The sequence below is a fragment of the Heterodontus francisci genome, chromosome 13 (assembly GCF_036365525.1).
Source record: "Heterodontus francisci isolate sHetFra1 chromosome 13, sHetFra1.hap1, whole genome shotgun sequence".
In the NCBI taxonomy this organism is placed as follows: Eukaryota; Metazoa; Chordata; class Chondrichthyes; order Heterodontiformes; family Heterodontidae; genus Heterodontus; species Heterodontus francisci.
Genome location: NC_090383.1, coordinates 15146199 through 15166161, shown reverse-complemented (window position 1 = coordinate 15166161; position 19963 = coordinate 15146199). Strand labels below are relative to the sequence as shown.

The following is a 19963-nucleotide window of genomic DNA, read 5'->3' as shown; positions in this document are numbered from 1 at the left end:
TACTGGGCCAGTGGGTTTTCCCTCTATAACCTTGTTATGCTGTAATTGCTACCACTGGGTAGCTTAGAGTCTCCCTTTCTGAAAAATGGCAAAGCCATCCTGCTTTCCTTTCATAGTTTAATCATTTTCCTTGGGTTTTGCACTGTCAATTTATGTTGTTAGCTGCTTTTATGGAAGCCTGAACCTTCTGCTCTCTTTCCCGCCCCGTCCTTTGCAAAATTTAAAATTAAATTCCATTTTCCTTTTATCTCTTAGGCTCTTGTCTTTCCTTTACTTCTAGTCATAGTCTCTCTTCCAGGTAACACCTATGAAATTGTTTAGGATCCTACAAGTATGAATTTCTTATACTAATATAGCACTCATAAAATTGGCCCTCTCTCCCTTTCACAATGCCTCAGCTTTCCCCAATCTTCACCCCTAATGCCTCCTTCCTGCCTGGAACCTTCAGACTGACTTGGCCTTGAGCACCCTTATGCAAGATAGAAATGCTCTGAAACAGCCCTTTATTAATCTGATTCCTCTGACTGTATTTAAGACAGGTGATATTTAACTAAATTGAAAGCGAACTGGATTGTTCCGCTGGCAATGCAGTGTAACTGTCCAATTATACGTCGTTACCTAAGAACATATATGAATATACAATATAGATGGGCTGGGAAGATGGGCAGCGCAATGGCAAATGGAATTTAATCCTGAGAAGTGTGAGGTGATGCATTTTGCAAGGACGAACAAGGCAAGGGAATATACAATAGGTGGTAGGACCCTAGGAAGTACAGAGGGTCAGAGGGACCTTGGTGTACTTGTCCATAGATCACTGAAGGCAGCAGCACAGGTAGATAAGGTGGTTAGGAAGGCATGTGGGACACTTGCCTTTATTAGCCGAGGAATAGAATATAAGAGCAGGGAGGTTATGATGGAGCTGTATAAAACGCTAGTTAAGCCACAGCTGGAATACTGTGTACAGTTCTGGTCGCCAAGCTATAGGAAGGATGTGATTGCACTAGAGAGGGTGCAGAGAAGATTCACCAGGATGTTGCCTGGGCTGGAGCATTTCAGCTATGAAGAGAGACTGGATGGGCAAGGGTTGTTTTTCCTTGGAGCAGAGAAAGCTGAGGGGAGACCTGATTGAGGTATACAAAATTATGAGGGGCATTGTTAGGGGAGATGGGAAGTAACTTTTTCCCTTAGCGGAGGTGTCGGTAACCAGAGGGCATAGATTTAAGGTAAGTGGCAGGAGGTTTAGAGGGGATTTGAAGAAAAATCTTTTCACCCGGAGGGTGGTTGGAATCTGGAACATGCTGCCTGAAGAGGTGGTAGAGGCGGGAACCCTCACAACATTTAATAAGTATTTAGATGAGCATTTGAAACGCCATAGTATACAAGGCTATGGGCCAAGTGCTGGAAAATGGAATTAGAATAGATAGGTGCTTGATGGCCGGCATGGACACGATGGGCCGAAGGGCCTGTTCCTGTGCTGCAAAACTCTCTCTATAAGAACATAAGAAATAGGAGCAGGAGTTGGCCATTCGGCCCCTCAGGCCTACCCTGCCATTCAATAAGATCATGGTTGATCTGCCCCAAACATCAACTCCTCTTTCGTGCCAGCATCTCATAGCCCTCAACTCTGATATTTCAAAAATCTGTCCACCTCCTCTTCAAATACTTTTGAGTGATCTAGCCTCCACAGCTCTCTGGTGTAGAGAATTCCAGACATTCACTACCCTGTGAGAGAAGAAATTCCTTCGCATCTCAGTTTTAAATGAGTGTCCTCTTATTCTGTAACTTGTGTTCCCTAATTCGAGATTCCCCCACTAGTGGAAACATCCTCTCAACATCTACCCTGTCAAGCCCCCTCAGAATCTTATACGTTTCAATATGATCACCCCTCATTCTTCTAAACTCTGATGAATAAAGGCCTAACCTGTTTAGCCGCTCTTGATAAGTCAACCCCTTCATCCCAGGAATCAGCCTAGTGAATCTCTTTTGAACTGCCTCCGATGCCAGTATGTCCTTTCTTAAATACGGGGACCAAAACTGTACACTGTGCTCCAGGTGCGACCTCACCAACACCCTGCACAGTTGTATCAAGACTTCGCTATTTTTAAACTCCAACCCCCTAGCAATAAAGGCCAAAATTCCATTTGCCGCCTTAATTACTTGCTGTACCTGCACGCTAACTTTGTGTTTTATGCACAAGAACACCCAGATCCCTCTGTGCTGCACTTTTTTGGAGTCTCTCCATTTAAATAATAGTCTACCTTTTGATTCTTCCTACCAAAATGCATGACCTCGCGCTTTGAGATTAAACTCCATCTGGCAAGGTTTTGCCCACTCACTCAACCTATCAGCATAGGCATCACAGCACCAGTACTGTCTGCATAAGCTTGTCTGCTTTTAGTAGACAAACGGTCCAGTGATCAACCTTCACAAACAATCTTTATAGTCCTAATTTAAGCTTTCACTTTTTTTTTCCTCGACTTCCTCGACCATCTCTAATGAGCCGGATTTCCAGCCCTTGTTCCCCTTCTCTCTCAGCTACCCTCCACTCCTTTTGTCCCGTGTTTGCCCTGCTCTGGCCTTTGCTGCTGTTATTTCTATACAAAAGATTTAATTTCTTAGTTAAGTGGAACATTTTCATCAGAGTGAATTGTTACGTGGGTATGAAATGTGTTGTTCTGAATATTTACACATATATATATATTTGAATCTTTCTTTGCAGTTCAAACCACTGGAACAGTTGATGGGAGTGTTTCCTGCAGCAAGTGGCAACTTTCTCCCTCCGACTTGGCGGGTACTGATGGAGAATCCGGTGGGTTTTCTAAAATCAAAATGGATATTCTGCATGATCTACCCGTGTAAATTTATACATCTGATAGTAGATGTTGATGGAAATTAATACTTTAAATTTTCAACTAGATTTAAAAATTGAATAATTGGTGATGCAAAATATAGCACTTGGTCTGACAGCAACCACTTTATTTCACATCTATTTTCATCACTTGACATTTCCATCCAAATGAAGATTTTCATTCTCCCTTCTATGTTAAGATTAAGTGTACAATGCACTCAATCAATTGTGGAGATAAGTCAAGCCAAATAGAAATGGGATAACACTCTGCAGTGTATTGTAAGGCGAAAGGTTTAGGTAGTACAAATCTTGATGTATTTATTGTACTTCTGCTCTAAGATGGGTTATGTAACCTGGTTTTTACTAACTTGCAGTTCACCAAAAATAAAATGCTGTTGATTTAATTTAGTTGAAGTAAGATTTGAAATATGCGGTAAAGAAACCAACCTTTTTAAAAAAAAAAAAATCCAAACCATGCACTGAATAAAATTGTGCATTGGTTTTACTTATCCAGCTCCACGACTTTGAGCATGCCATCTCCAATCGCAAAACTAGCTAACTGTAGGACAGTTGGTTATGAGTCTTGTTCAAAGCGCACTTCTGCAACTGTTATCCCTACTGTATCTAGAACTAAGATTTTTCCCATCCTAGTTATCGTTAGTTTGAAATGTTGAAGTCTTTTTCTTAAAGGTGAAACACAGTTTAAATTTTAGTTGTAATTTGCAATTCTTGGTCATTTAATTTTCATAGGAAAATGATTGATCTTCTGGAGCAAATGCTAATGCACCTTAATGAGAACAAAGATTGGTACTAATAGCCATTTTAAATGCATATTCTTGTTAATTGCTTGACAAAATGGGCTGAAAATTGACACGGATATATTGTGTGATTCTTCACAAAAATGTAAGGTGAAAAACTGAATTTGGTTCTAATAAGCTACATGAAATACTGATCCAGATTATGACTTGTTTTCTCGTGAAAAACATTGATAAAATATAGTTTTATAAATTGAGATCGGACAGGCAGCAGTTGAAAGATTTTTATATTTCTTTTAACAGGACTCTTCAATTATTGACTTCTATCCTGATGATTTTGCTCTCGATTTAAATGGAAAGAAATATGCTTGGCAAGGTAAGATTTTGGATTTCAGTGCATTGTCTATTATCCTAATATACTTCTCTGAATATTGCAGTTTTAAATGTAGATTGAAGACAGCTGTGTTTTGCAGGAGTTTATAGGAAAAGCAGTAAAATATGCAAGACCCAGTGTTCCGATTAAAAGTAGAAGTAGGTTTGAGAAAAAATATTTTCTATTGTAAGAAATTTGACTGTGATTCAGGAGTTGAACAAGGATTCACAATGAGAGAGTAATTTTGACCGTAATTATTGACACATAAATAAGAATGAAATGGATTAATTTTTCTGTTCCTTGCTTGGCAGTGTTATAGTCATTAATGCACAGAAGGAGGCCATTTGACCCTTCGAGTCCATGCCAGAATTTCATTGGATAATTGGATTTTAAAATCCTTTTATTTTCTCTTAATCTAAATATTCATCCCGAAGTTCAGAAATAAATATTGAACTCCTAGGTGCAGAATTCAAAGCCAGATTTTTTAACTTTTCAGACTTGATGAACTTTTGTAGCACAGAAACCTACTGTGAATAGTTTTGGTCTCCATATTATAAAAAAGGATATAGAGGCACTGGAGAAGGTGCAAAAAACAATTGCTAGAATGATACCAGAGCTGAGAGGTTATGCCTATTGGGAAAGATTGAACAGGCTGGAGTTCCTTTCTCTAGAAATGCCAAGACTGAGGAGTGACTTGATCGAGGCCTTCAAGATTATAATGGGGTTTGATAGGGTAGACGTAGAGAAGATGTTTCAACCTGTGGACGAGGCCAGAACTAGGGCCCATAAATTTATGACAGCCACTGATGAATCCAATAGTGAGTTCAGAAGAAACTTCTTTACCCAGAGAGTGGTGAGAATGTGGGACTTGATACCACGGGGAATAGTCAAGGTAAATAGCATAGAGGCATTCAAGAGGAAGCTAGATCAACATGTGAAGAAAGGAATAGAAGGGTGTGTTGTCGATTAGATGGAAGAGGGTGGGAGGAGCTGGTGTGGAACATAAACATTGGCTTGGACTTGGGCCAAATATGCTGTAAATACTTTGCAATAAATTATTTGCCGCATTTGAGGATGTGAAAGCATTGGAGAGAGTGCAGAAAAGATTCACGGGAATGGTTCCAGGGATGAGGAACTTCATTTATGAAGATAGATTGGAGAAGTTGCGTCTGTTTTCCTTGGCGAAGAGAAGGCTGAGAGGAGATTTGCGAGAGGGGTCTGGACAGAATAGATGGGGAAAATCTGTTTCCACTCGTGAAAGGATCAAGAATGAGGGGGCACAGATTTAAGGTAATTGACAAAAGAAGCAATGGTGACATGAAAAACTTGTTCACGCAGCGAATGGTTAGGATCTGGAATGCTCTGCCGGAATTTGTGGTGGAGGCAGTTTCTATCAATACATTCAAAAGGGAATTAGACTGTTATCTGAAAAGGAAAAATGTGCAGGATTATGGGGAGAAGACGAGGAATGACACTATGTGAAATCCTCACTTAGAGAGCCACTACAGGAGCGATGGGCTGAATGGCGACCTTCTGTGCTGTAATTCTGTTATGAAAGCATTCATTTTATGCAAATCAAAAGAAATGAGCAATATAGACTTGCTTGAAAAATTCAAATGGTTTCTCAAAATAGCCTTCATTTCCTTTCCTATTACAAACCACAGCCATTTGGACAGCAGTGTTATTTCTTCTCCATGGTTGGTTGGAATGAGTTGCTGTTGTGATAGTTAATGGACAAACTTGTCTCTCTGTCCAGCATAACGATAGCCTGCTCTTAACTTTTTTTGTTTTTAAAGTTTTTTTCTCACATGGCTGTTTTTTTGTACTTGCCAAAGGATACTTGACATGCTTGCCCTTCTTAGTTGCACAGATCTCATTGTGAAAACAGGACAGGCTAAGTGAGTTTCATTTAGTTATCGCTGCACTTCATGATTTAGAATTTTCAAGAAGAAAACTTAAACAGGACAGCACTAACAGGATTTTGTCTACAACTTCCTGATAGGTCATTGCTTAAATATCTGCTTGTCAAACGCAAAGGTCTAAAAAGTAAACTGATTCTCATTCGTTGTCCTCTTCCTACCTCACCAATGCTATTGATGCCCAGTCCATTGTATCATTGGTCTGGTACCCATGAAATCAGGCTCTTTACTGATAATTAGGGACCATTACAGGGCTTTTTGCAGAGCTTGGAGTCCATCCTCCCCAGTGTGGAAGTGGCCAACTTCATGTAAACACTTCCGGACCCATCTATGATGCAGCATCTGATTGCTGATGCCTCAGTTTCAGTTGCAGCAGAAACAGGCGCCACCTAATGTCTGACTGCTGCAGTAGAAGCTTGCACTGAAGTCATCCAAGCCTATCTTGTTGCCATTCAGGCTCAGACTGCTGCCTTCACAGCTGCGGATACCAGTATTCAAAGGTGCTTTGCTGGGTGTTAAAGCAGTCTAGCAATCTGTCCTCCTGTTCATTGCTAGAATTGCTGAGCTGCTGCCAAAGGGGAATGGTAGTGGCATTATGGCGCATGAACCTGCTGTCCTCTCTCAAGATCATAGAATTGATTCTCCTACCACTGCCACTCCTCCAGTACATTTGTTGCCTGTCAGCCTGCTAGCCCAGACCACTGCCACCCATGCTGAACTGTTGCTGTCTGAAGCCAGGCCTTCTCGGCTCAGAGCTACTCAAGGTTGTCCTGCAAGGTCATCTTCAGTTTCTCCCACCAAAGGTCAGCAGCCTTACACAGAATTCTGCAGCCACTGGGATAGCACTGCATAGGAACACTAATACAGGAAAAGTCATGTGGGAGACAGGCACTAAGAGAACGCACAAGGGTGAGTGATTTATGTTGTATGCAGTATGGCATTGTTTGATTTACAAATTTGATTTGGAACGTTTATTTTGTGGTGGCTTTTATTTTTGGCCAAGCAGATGCTGCAGTGGTCAGGAGCAGGAGAGGTAAAGGTTTGTGACTGTTGGTGAATGGACAAATGTGGTTGCGTTTAATGGTATTGCAGTAGGATCAATCGCTCGCAGACAACCAGGCCAAAAAGGGATTGTGTTGGTTGATTCTTCCCTTCCTCTTCCTTTTTTTCTCCCCTGCCTTCTGCCTCTTTCCCAGCTGGTCACCATATAGCTGGTGGCAAGGGCTGTGCCTTCATGATGGCGAGGTTCTGCTGCATGCCACAGGCCACCATGAATCTTGACACCCACTCTGCAGAATGCTGCAATGTTCTTCCAGAGTAGTCTAGGCAGCAGAAGTGTTTTAACACGCCAGTGGTATGCTCTATCAGATTTCATGTGGCAACGTGACTTTTGTTGTATGTATGCGTGCTGCTGTGAGGGTTGCACACTGAAGTTATAAGTCATGTCGTCAAGTATTATCCTTGTCTCCTTGTAGCCAGCCCCTGATTTGTTGCAGTGCCTTAAGTTGTAGATGGCACAGCGAACTGCTGCTGTGAAGGCATCATGACTGCTGCAAGGATACCTGCATGATCGTCTCTGTTTAATCGCACAAAAGCTGGGCATTGCGGTATATCTCAAAGTTGACATGAGCAAAGTGACTTGTTTGCAGACGATGGCACCTTGCACCATGGGGAAGCCTGCAATCCTCGTGAAGCTGTGTGCTCACTCCTGGCTTCTCTCTGGCAGGAGAAAATGAAATGTATTCGGCCCTCTTGGAATACAGAGCCTCAAGTCCAGCTTCATGCAACAGTAAATCCTTGAAGTGGGGACAAAGTCTTTCAACGTGTGTCACAACATAACCTGTAGACTTCAACTTTAAGTAACTCTGGAAACCACTAAATACTTTTACAATCACAGCAAGTCAGTAGAAATTGATCAGCACTGACCTGGAAGTAGCTGATCCCTTTAAATAGTAATGGTGGGTTGTTCATCCAGCTGCTGAATGCATGTTTGAGACCGCATTAGCTGGAGCATTGAGCTCCAGAATGGCAGCATTGATGTCAAATCAGCATTACACACTGTTTATGTCACAATCTGCCTATTCTGCATACTTCTGGCAGATGCCCTCGTGTGCGTATGGATGCCATTTTGGAAACACAACGGCATTTACAGCACAGACAAACCCGGCGCTATGGGGCTGAATTTTACAGCACTTGTATCTAGCTTGGATTGCCTTTCTATTTAGAGAGTAGAAAGGTTAACTATATGTTCAACTGTTTTTGCAAGTCCAGTCAATGTCTGCGGCCTAGTTATTTCCAGCACTAATTGACTGATTATCTGTTGTTAGGTGTTGCACTTCTGCCATTTGTTGATGAGCGACGGCTTAGAGCAGCTCTGGAAGCGGTTTACCCGGATCTCACTCCTGATGAACGTAAGCATTATGATAACTGCATTGTGCTGATCAGGCAATCCTTAAGGTTTACAGTATTTACTTGCCTGCTTTACTAAGCCTCAAAAAGCCAATATTGGATTTGTTGTTAATTCAGTCTCCAGGGGGAGACAGCAAAGTGGTAATGTCACTGAACTGTTAATACAGAGGCCCAGGCCAATGCCTTGGGAACACAGGTTCAAATCCCACCATGGCAGCTGGTGGAATTTAAATTTAATTAATTAATAAATTCAATTAATAAAAATCTGGAATTGAAAAATAGTCTCAGGAATAGTGCTATGAAACTATCATCGATTGTTGTAAAAGCCCATCTGGTTCGCTGTTGTACCTTGGGGAACTAAATCTGTCATCCTTACCTGGTCTGGCCTACATGTGACTCCAGAACCACAGTAATGTGGTTGACTCTTAACTGCCCTCTGAAATGGCCTAGCAAGCCACTCAGTTGTCAAGGGCAATTAGGATTGGTCAGCAAATGCTGGCCTTGGCAGTGATGCCCCCACATCCCATGAAAGAATTTTTTTTTAAAACCACAGTACCCATGCCTGATTTAATGAATGCTACTTCAAGTAAGGTGAAAGATAATCTTCAAAGAAAGAAACAAACATATCACAATATGGTTGAATCCTGAACATAAGATGCTGAATAATAAAGTTGAACTTTTGAATATCTTAATTGCAGTTCGACGAAATAGTCTTGGAAGTGATGTGCTGTTTGTTGGAAAACACCACAAACTGTTTGACTTCATTGTTGAGTTGCAAAATGGTGATGGTCAGGTAGGCATGCAGGAGTATATTTTTATTTTTACTCGCTGCTTTTTCAATATAAGTATCCTTACTTAATGAAACTTGTGGTTATAGGGTATAGAGATGCCTCCTGAGCTTTGCCATGGTATAAAAGGTCTTCTGACATTACAGAGCGATGTTATCAAACCAGAAAAGTAAGTGTTTCTTCTACCAAAATTTTTGTTAGTATTTATAGATTTTTTTTTTTTGTAGTAATATGAAGTGTATCTACAAGGATCTAACTGCATAATTCAGTAATTACTGATGACACGTCCACAAACATTCACTCCCTCCACCACTGACGCACAGTGGCAGCAGTGTGTACCATCGACAAGATGCACTGCAGCAACTGACCAAAGCTACTCAGGCAGCACCTTCCAAACCCGTGACATCTACCACCTGGAAGGGCAAGGGCAGCAGATGCATGGGAACACCACCACCTGCAAGTTCCCCTCCAAGCCATACACAATCCTGACTTGGAACTATATGGCTGTTCTTTCACTGTTGCTGGGTCAAAATCCTGAAACTCCCTTCCTGATAGCACTGTGGGTGTACCTACCCCACATGGACTGCAGCAGTTCGGGAAGGCAGCTTACCACCACCACCTCTTGGGCAATTGGGGAAGGGCAATAAATGCTGGCCTGGCCAGCGACACCCACATCCCATGCAATGAATAATTTTTAAAAAGTGTGGTAACAATTGTGAATTTAGGCTGGTAGAAAAGGCAAGTTTGTTTCTCTTTAAATTTTTTGAGGTCTAATTAATATCTTTAAGACTGATTTACCACAAGACAGTGTGTACTTGAGAGATAAAGATGATTCGAAAAGTGAGAATTCTTTTCAATTTTAAAGGCACCCTGAGTAGTTAAGTGTTTGATCCTGGACTAAAATGTTGAGACCCAGAATTGCCAGCTGCTTGAACAAGCTTGTTCTTGGCTGTGCATTCGCCTGAATCCCTACTTGGGAGGAAACAGTATTTCTAGAGGCGAAGGTGAAATTGTAAAGAAAAAGGATGATTCTACTTCGCAATGTGCATGTACCTTCTGCTGGTGAATTAGAAAGGTTGCTGACTTGGTGCTCCAATTTTGACTCCATTTAAATGCAGGGGGAAGAATTAGATTTTAAAAAAGATAAACCAACAAATGAAGACACATCTTTGGTATTTGGATGCATGAATTTCTTAATGTACTTATTTTTAGAGCAGTCGAATCTCCTATATCAGCACTGCAAGATATTGTTCAGAATAATGCATGCAGGTAAGTGGAAAATTTATTTGCTTTACTTAGGTTTCCAGTCACAGATTTAGTTTGTTTTGTTTATTGTGCATAATAAAAGGAATCTGCTTCATGCACTTTCCCCTCCCTCCTTCCAGTATACTATTCAAGGATCCTCAGTTTGAAGACAGCTACATATTCAAAGCTTGTTTCTTGCCTGGAGCCGTGTAAGTAGCATTTTTCAAAACACAATTTTTCTGGGATTTTAACTTTTTTTTTAAAAAGTTTACAATTTAAGGGTGAAATTGAGTCATGAAAAGAAATAAGCATTGGTGGAAAGATTCTTTCTGGTTGAGAAAACCGTTAACATGTCAACACATTGGTTTTGTGGTTTCTCACAAGCAATTCAGATAACAAAGATATTGGGTTCTTTCTCTGGTCTATATGAAGTTAGCCAATTTGAGTTAGTGTGGAAGTGGCTCTCCTGATGCCTTGGCTAGGGAGGAGAAAATATGGTTCTTTCTTTGCTTATTGTCCACTGTTGCCTGCTGAAAGCATAGTTGTTTGAACATTGGGTCAATGTGGGGCACCTGTGAACACCCCAGTTCTCCCCTTCACATAAGCAGGCAGCACTGTCTAGGCTGAATTAAGAACAATACTGCTTGTGTAGCATTATTCTCGCATTAACTGCCAAATTTATGGAAGGAACGTAACAAGGGGAGCATAAAATAGTTTTGTGGGAGGTGGTGTGGGTAGATGTTAGTATGTGGGATGCATCTACAGGGTGGATGCTTAAAATTTTACATCCTTTCATTTAAGAACCACTTTCCTTGTTTTTATAAATGTGACATTAACAGGCAGAATACAGAGGGGAAATTGAAAAAGGATAGAAGATGGGGAAAGTATGAGAAAAGATTAGTGGGGATCCCAAAAATCTTTTATAATCATATACCAGGATAGCTAAAAAAATGGTGGGACCGATTAGGGAAACCTTCTGGAGGCAGAGGGCATTATTGAGGTACTGTGTACTTTGCATCCCTCTTCACAAAAGAAGAGGATGAAGTCAGTGCTGACGTAGAGGAGGGTGGAGTAGAGATATTGGATAGGATAAAACATGTAGCAGCGAGGTGCTAAATAGGTTGACATAGTTAAGAAGTTACCTGGTCCAGATGGGATGCATTCTATGTTACTGAGGGAAGCTAGGATGAAGCTCTCAGAAGCTCTGACCACAATCTTTCAACCCTGCTTGGATATTGGAGTGGTGCCAGAGAACTGGAGGATTGTGACTTTTACATACCTGTTCAAAAAAGGGAAGTAGGGTAAACTTGGCAACTACAGGTCAATCAGTCCAACGTCAATAGTGGGAAAACTACTAGAGACCATTGTTAATGACGAAATTAATTCTCATTTGGAGAAGTATGGGTTAATAAGGGACTGTTAGCACAGATTTGTTAAAGGCCAGTTGTGTCTGACTAACCTGATTGAGCTCATTGAAATACAGAGGGGGTTGATGAGGATACTGGAGTAGATATTGTATATATACAGGAAGAAATTAGGCTAATTTTTATAGACACTGAGTGCCCTTAGAGCTCCAAAATGGCATCCGCAGTGAACATGCACATTTGTGATGCAATTCCAGCTGGACATAGTGTGTGCAGTTAATGTCTGTCAGACGAATGCGCGTTAAAGGGATTGTCAGCTACTTATAGGTTAGGTTTGTTGCTGGTTGATTTCTTCTGATTTTTACTTCAATTCTGCAAGTGTTTGGTACTCCCTATAGTTGCTTCAAGTGCCAAAAGTCTATGGGGAGTGGTGTGGCAAGTGCTGAGGAACATTTTGTTGACTGCAAGGCTTCTACACAAATCAGTTGTTCCTAGACATGGGTGACCTAGTAGGCATTCCTGTTGGAATTGAGCATGACTTGGAGAATGAACAGACTTAGTGCAGGGAAGTTGCTGGAGGAAGGGAAAAGGCTGTCAGCAGGAGGCCATATCTGCCTTGGGGCTCGGAGCAGTTCTCCTACCTGAGTTTAGTGAGGAACAATGTGTGCCATCTGTGCTTTCGTAAGGAACTCCCTTCCTTACAGCACTGTGGGTGTACCTACCCCACATGGACTGCAGCGGTTCAAGAAGGCAGCTCACCGCCACCTTCTGAAGGGCAATTAGGGATGGGCAATAAATGCTGGCCTAGCCAGCGACGCCCACACCTTAGGAACAAATTATTTTTTTAAAAAGGATGTCCTCTCTGAAATCTGCCACCTCCTGCAGCTGCAACAGCAACCTTAGAGCAGAACAAGGACTGCGTTGCCAGTGGGTGTGAAGGTGACCGTGGTGTTGAACCTTTAGGTATCTGGCTCCTTCCAGGCTGGAGCTGGAGAGATTTGCAACATCCCAGAGTTTGCTGTCCACTTGCGTAAGGGAGGACGCTGAGACTCTCTGCTCAAAGAGAGCTAACTAGATTTCATTCTTCTCAGAGACAAGCAGACGGAGCAAGCACACGGCTTCGCTAGGGTTGCAGGTTTCCCCATGGTGCAGGGTACCATTAACTGCATATACATCACTGTGGGTGACGCTTGTCAACTGTGCCCTATAGTTGAACAGAAAAGGATTCACTCCTTCATCGACCAACTGCTGTGTTAACCGTAGGCAACAAGTCATGCAGTTCGATGCCCAGTATCCTAACAGCAGTCATGCTGCCATACAGTATGTGATGGAGCAAACCACTGATGTGTTGGAGCCACACTTCCATTGCCTGGACTGCTCTGGAGGAACCCTGCAATACTTAGCAGAGTGCGTGTCAAGATTTATGGTGGTCCTGCATGCTGCAGAACCTCGTCATCATGGAGGGCCAGCCCTTGCCACTAACTATACAGCGAGTAGCTGAAGAGCAGGAGCATGAGGAGGAAAGGTAGACAGCCCCCTGCTGCCTGGGCTGTCCGTGCAGAACTCGTCCAAGTGTGATACCAGTAATGACAGCCCCACTTCCACTTTCACCAACTGATCAGCACTCGGGTGTTAAATGGCTGCTGCTTGTGCTGCAGTGGAAGCTGTGATGTCAGCTATCAGATGCTGCATCATGGATTGGGCCACCAGTGCGCAAATGGAGTTGGCCATCACTTCCATGCTGGAAAGGATGGACTCCAAGCTCTGCTCAAAGCCCCGTGCCCCATGCTGCTGAACTCCCTACTCCATGACGGTGACTGCAGGTTTTCTAACAAACTTCCCATTGCACCAAGCATTTCATTGTGCATACTTGCAGGCATTCTTCTGCAGGCTATCCCTTGAAGTGCTCATCTGAACCCTTTGCAGCAGAACCCACGTGTGACCTTGCCCTCTGGCAAGCTGATATCTGTGCTATCCTTGCCCCTGCCCTGGCTGCAGCCCACTCATGCCGTTTGTCTCACCATGTGAAAATCCCATCTCTAGTCGGTTCTGTTGAGGTAACATGCAATGTGAGTATTTGAACTGGGGGCTGCGAGTACAGAATTAAGTGATGATGCTGTGTCTTCACTCTCAGTGTTCCTCCACTTCCTGACCAGGTTGGACCTCTTGTGTTTCCGAAACGAAAAAGGCAAAGGGTACGGTTGTGATGCAGGAATGGAGGTGGGGGTGAAAGCAAGAGGTTTATGCTTACACTATCTGCAGATTGCATAAGAGATTGTAAGATGAGGGGGAAGTGGGATGTGGGAAGGAGGCTAGGTATGAGGGTACCATCATCTTTGGCTTCAGCCCCATTAATGGCCAGTCTCTTCCATGGGGATTAGGACATGCAGGTGTGTCTGATTCCCTGTTTTAGCTCCTGCCTCAGTTATGCACCACCATTTTCTGTAAGTGAGGGGGAAGTGTATCAGTGAGTGTCGTGCAGTCTGTTTGGCGGACATTGTTGAATAGCTGGCAGTGGGTGTGAGGCTTGCAGCAGTGCCAATTATTTGAGGGTGAGGTGAAGCATATGAATCTTGGGTATGAGGTCTGATTGATGGAGATCGTCGGTAAGTGAGAGATGGGGGTGTGATGGTTTAAATAGTGGTTGAGACTACTGGTGCAGTTGGTAGGATATGGCATTTGAAGTTGCATTCACTAACTTTGACCTGGGGACACAGGTTCAAATCCCACCACTGCAGCTGGTGAAATTTAAGTTCAATTAATAATTAAAAATATGGAATTGAAAACTAGTCTCGGTATGGTGCCATGAAACTATCATCAATTATTGTGAAAACATCATTAATGTCCTTTCAGGGAAGGAAATCTACCATCCTTACCTAGTCTGGCCTACATGTAACGCCAGACCCAAGGTTGACTCTTAACTGCCCTCTGAAATGGTCTAGCAAGCCACTCAGTTGTCGAGGATGTCTCTGAACGGACAGGGGGCATTCTGAAGGGGGAGGGTGAACAGCCAGAGGTTGTGGTACACATCGATACCAACGACATAGGCAGGAAGAGTGACTAGGTCCTGCAGGGGGAGTTTAGGGAGTTAGGTAGGAAGTTAAAAGACAGAACCACGAGGTTGTAATCTCGGGATTACTCCCTGTGCCACGTGCCAGTGAGGCTAGAAATAGAAAGATAGTGCAGCTAAACATGTGGCTGAACAGCTGGTGTAGGAGGGAGGGTTTCAGATATCTGGATCATTGGGATCTCTTCAGGGACAGGTGGGACCTGTACAAGAAGGACGGGTTGCATCTAAACTGGAGGGGCACAAATATCCTGGCTGCGAGGTTTGCTAGCGTCACTCAGGAGGGTATAAACTAGTGTGGCAGTGGGGTGGGAACCAGAGCAGTAGGACAGCAGGTGAAATAAATGAGGGGGAACTAGTGAATAAGGACAGTAAGACTGAGAGGAAGAGCAGGCAGGGAGATGTTGCTAAGCACAGCAGGACTGGTGGTCTGAGGTGCATTTGTTTCAATGCGAGAAGTATAACCGGTAAGGCAGATGAACTTAGAGCTTGGATTAGTACTTGGAACTATGATATTGTTGCTATTACAGAGACTTGGTTGAGGGAAGGACAGGATTGGCAGCTAAATGTTCCAGGATTTAGAAGCTTCAGGCGGAATAGAGGGGGATGTAAAAGGGGTGGGGGAGTTGCATTACTGGTTAAGGAGAATATCACAGCTGTACTGTGGGAGGACACCTCAGAGGGGTCATGCAGCGAGACAATATGGGTGGAGCTCAGGAATAGGCAGGGTGCAGTCACGATGTTGGGGGTTTACTACAGGCCTCCCAACAGCCAGCGGGAGGTAGAGGAGCAGATATGTAGACAGATTTTGGAAAGATGTAAAGGTAACAGGGTTGTAGTGGTGGGTGATTTTAACTTCCCCGATATTGATTGGGACTCACTTAGTGCTAGGGGCTTGGATGGGGCAGAATTTGTAAGGAGCATCCAGGAGGGCTTCTTGAAACAATATGTAGATAGTCCAACTAGGGATGGGGCCGTACTGGACCTGGTATTGGGGAATGAGCCCGGCCAGGTGGTCGAAGTTTCAGTAGGGAAGCATTTCGGGAACAGTGACTATAATTCCGTATGTTTTAAGGTACTGGTGGATAAGGATAAGAGTAGTCCTCGGGTGAAGCTGCTAAATTGGGGGAAGGCTAATTATAACAATATCAGGCAGGAACTGAAGAATTTAGATTGGGGACAGCTGTTTGAGGGTAAATCAACATCTGACATGTGAGAGTCCTTCAAACGTCAGTTGATTAGCATCCAGGACCAGCATGTTCCTGTGATTAAGAAGGATATGTTTGGCAAGTTTTGGGAACCTTGGATAACGAGGGATATTGTGAGCCTAGTCAAAAAGAAAAGGGAAGCATTCGTAAGGGCTGGAAGGCTGGGAACAGACAAAGCCCTTGAGGAATATAAAGACAGTAGGAAGGAGCTTAAGTAAGGAGTCAGGAGGGCTAAAAGGGGTCATGAAAAGTCATTGGCAAACAGGATTAAGGAGAATCCCAAGGCTTTTTATACGTATATAAAGAGCAAGAGGGTAACCAGGGAAAGGGTTGGCCCACTCAAGGACAGAGAAGGGAATCTATGTGTGGAGCCAGAGGAAATGGGCGAGGTACTAAATGAGTACTTTGCATCAGTATTCACCAAAGGGAAGGACTTGGTGGATGATGAGCCTAGGGAAAGGAGTGTAGATAGTCTGGGTCATGTCGTTATCAAAAAGGAGGAGGTGTTGGGCGTCTTGCAAAGCATTAAAGTAGATAAGTCCCCAGGGCCTGATGGGATCTACCCTAGAATACTGAGGGAGGCAAGGGAAGAAATTGCTGGGGCCTTGACAGAAATCTTTGCATCCTCATTGGCTACAGGTGAGGTCCCGGAGGACTGGAGAATAGCCAATGTTGTTCCTTTGTTTAAGAAGGGTAGCAAGCATAATCCAGGAAATTATAGGCCGGTGAGCCTTGCATCAGTGGTAGGGAAACTATTAGAGAGGATTCTTCGGGACAGGATTTACTCCCATTTGGAAACAAATGAACTTATTAGCGAGAGGCAGCATGGTTTTGTGAAGGGGAGGTTGTGTCTCACTAATTTGATTGAGTTTTTTGAGGAAGTGACAAAGATGATTGATGAGGGAAGGGCAGTGGATGTTATCTATATGGACTTCAGTAAAGCCTTTGACAAGGTCCCTCATGGCAGACTGGTACAAAAGGTGAAGTCACACGGGATCAGAGGTGAGCTGGCAAGATGGATGCAGAACTGGCTTGGTCATAGAAGAAAGAGGGTAGTAGTGGAAGGGTGCCTTTCTGAATGGAGGGCTGTGACTAGTGGTGTTCCGCAGGGATCAGTGCTGGGACTTTTGCTGTTTGTATATATAAATGATTTGGAGGAAAATGTAGCTGGTCTGATTAGTAAGTTTGCGGACGACGCAAAGGTTGGTGGAGTTGTGGATAGTGATGAGGATTGTCAGAGGATACGGCAGGATATAGATCAGTTGGCGACTTGGGCGGAGGGAAGTATACAGTAAATGGCAGAACCCTTAGGAGTATTGACCGGCAGAGAGATCTGGGCGTACAGGTCCACAGGTCACTGAAAGTAGAACGCAGGTGGATAAGGTAGTCAAGAAGGCATACGGCATGCTTGCCTTCATCGGTTGGGGCATAGAGTATAAAAATTGGCAAGTCATGCTGCAGCCGGACAGAACTTTAGTTAGGCCACACTTGGAATATTGCGAGCAATTCTGGTCGCCCCACTACCAGAAGGACGTGGAGGCTTTGGCGAAGGCACAGAAGAGGTTTAGCAGGATGTTGCCTGGTCTGGAGGGCATTAGCTATGAGGAGAGGTTGGATAAACTCGGATTGTTTTCACTGGAACAACGGAGATGGAGGGGCGACATGATGGAGGCTGGAAGAGTCAGTTACTAGGGGACATAGGTTTAAGGTGCGAGGGGCAAAGTTTAGCGGGGATGTGCGAGGCAAGTTCTTTACACACAGGGTGGTGAGTGCCTGGAACTTGCTGCCAGGGGAGGTGGTGGAAGCAGGTACGATGGCGACGTTTAAGAGGCATCTTGACAAATACATGAATAGGATGGGAATAGAGGGATACGGTCCCCGGAAGTGCAGAAGGTTTTAGTTTAGACAGGCATCAAGATTGGCGCAGGCTTGGAGGGCCGAATGGCCTGTTCCTGTGCTGTACTGTTCTTTGTTCTTTGGTAGTTAGGGATGGTCCATAATGCTGGCCTTGCCAGTGACGCCCACATCCCATGAGAGAATACAAAAAACCTTCATGCGGTCATTCACTTTTTGAGGCCCTGCATCCTGGTCCTTGGGGCTTGACTCCTGGCATTGATCGCCATGATTATCTGCTCTCACTGCCTTTTGACTTTGTGTCAGGAGGGCCTCCTACTCCTCGCCTCCCCCATGTCCCAATGGAAACAGGACATCACCTTTTCCCTTCTGCCACGAAGATCTCCAGTGTAACGTCTGTATCCCTTGGAGCCTGCACTCTCCTCTGTTGTACTATTCCTCTCACTTTCTCAGGTCAGATTCTCTTCGGCCACCACTGCTAGCACCTACTGCAGCCACATTGCCCCTGCTGTATAAGAGGTGCGGGTCACTTTTAAGCAGTGCAGGCTAGCTTTAAGTTATTCTCGCCACTGAAGATGTTGGCCGCCTGCTGATACGTCTAGCCAATGAACAGTGCATTTAGTGTTGTCTGGGCACAGATCAATCAAACAAGCAGTCAGCACAAAGTTGGCATGTTGCCTGTGTTGCAGTCAGTGGGCACGGGTTAATTGCGCATCATGATTCCTGTCCCTGTTTTCAGGGTCTGTCTGATTTTAGACCCCATGGAGTTTTCGAAGACATTTGATACTTTGTAACAGATTTTTTTCGAAAAATAAAAGCACTTGCTATTGAGATGCTAGTAACTTGGTTACGTAATTGGCTCAAGGTGACTGAAGACTTGCAATGGGGTCCCTCAGGTCAGTACTAGGACCATTGCTTTATTTTTATATATAAATGAGTTAGACCTGTGTATAGAGAGTGTAGTTTTGAAGTTTGCGAACAATACAAAAATAGTGAGCATGATAGTAGTAGACTTTAGGAGGGTATAGGCAGGCTAGTAAAATGGGCAGATATACATGGTAGATGCAATTTGATTTGGATAAGTGTGAGTGATGCACTTCGAGAGAAACACATGGAGAGGCAGTATAATCTAAATGGTACTATTTCAAGGAGGGTGCGAGAACAGGGACCTGGGGGTGCAAATTCACTAATCTTTGAAGGTGACAGGAAAAGTTGTTCAGACAATTAAGAGAGCACATGGGATACTTGGCTTTGTAAGTAGGGGCATTGAATACAAAAACAAGGAAGTCACGCTAAACCTTTACAAATAGCTGGTTAGGCCTCAGCTGGAGTATTGTGTACAAATTTGGGATCTGCACTTTAGAAAGGATATCACAACCCTGGAGAGGGTATAGAGGAGGTTTACCGGGATAATACCATGGATTCCGTTATGTGAAGAGATTGGATAAGTTGGGAATGCTTTCTTTAGAACAGTGAAGGTTCAGGGGGCAACCTAATGGAGGTATTCAAAATTATGAGGGATTTTGACGTAGCAAGTAGGGAGAAACGGTTTCCTCTGGAAAGTGAGTTGATAACTGGAGATCATCGGTTTAAGATAATTGGCAAAAGTACTTGATGGGGAATGAGAAATGTTTTCACATGGCAGTTTGTTAAGTTCTGGAATGTAATGCTTGAAAGGGTGGTGGAATTAAGTTTCATAGGAACTTTTAAAAGGCAATTGTACATGTATTTGAAGAGGACTAATTTACAAGATTATAGGGCAAGAAAGCTGGAGTGTGGAACTAAATTTGGTCAGCTCTTCCAAAGGACTGGCAACAGCATGCCTGGCTGAATGGCTGCTTTCTGTGTTGTAAGATGCTATGATTCTGTGAAGTGATCATTAAATTGTTTGGTTTCACCTTTCTCTTTCAGAAAACCTCCTAAAGTATTGAAACCAAGTGATTGGGAACAATCTAACCCAAAGCAGCCTTGGAGGCCTAGACTTGGCTTTAACCCAAATCGGCAACAGGTACACTTGGACCAATCAGCATTTAGAACATTGGGGTAAGTGACAATCCAAGCGTCAAATGTAAAAGTTCAATGAAATAGGTTATGATTAGTAAGAACATTTCAGCATCTGCAACACTATCTGTC

The 19963-nt window shown here is 43.5% G+C and overlaps 1 protein-coding gene across 1 annotated transcript in view; it reads left to right on the top strand.

Annotated features, from left to right (window-relative positions):
- xrn2 (5'-3' exoribonuclease 2) overlaps window positions 1–19963 on the top strand; it is a 112911-nt gene that overhangs the window by 69546 nt on the left and 23402 nt on the right. Inside the window, exons 19-26 of the mRNA XM_068044391.1 lie at window positions 2720–2809; window positions 3907–3979; window positions 8223–8306; window positions 9003–9097; window positions 9182–9261; window positions 10305–10361; window positions 10478–10546; window positions 19742–19873. Coding sequence (XP_067900492.1) covers window positions 2720–2809; window positions 3907–3979; window positions 8223–8306; window positions 9003–9097; window positions 9182–9261; window positions 10305–10361; window positions 10478–10546; window positions 19742–19873 — 680 coding nt within the window. The remainder of the gene's footprint in view (window positions 1–2719; window positions 2810–3906; window positions 3980–8222; window positions 8307–9002; window positions 9098–9181; window positions 9262–10304; window positions 10362–10477; window positions 10547–19741; window positions 19874–19963) is intronic.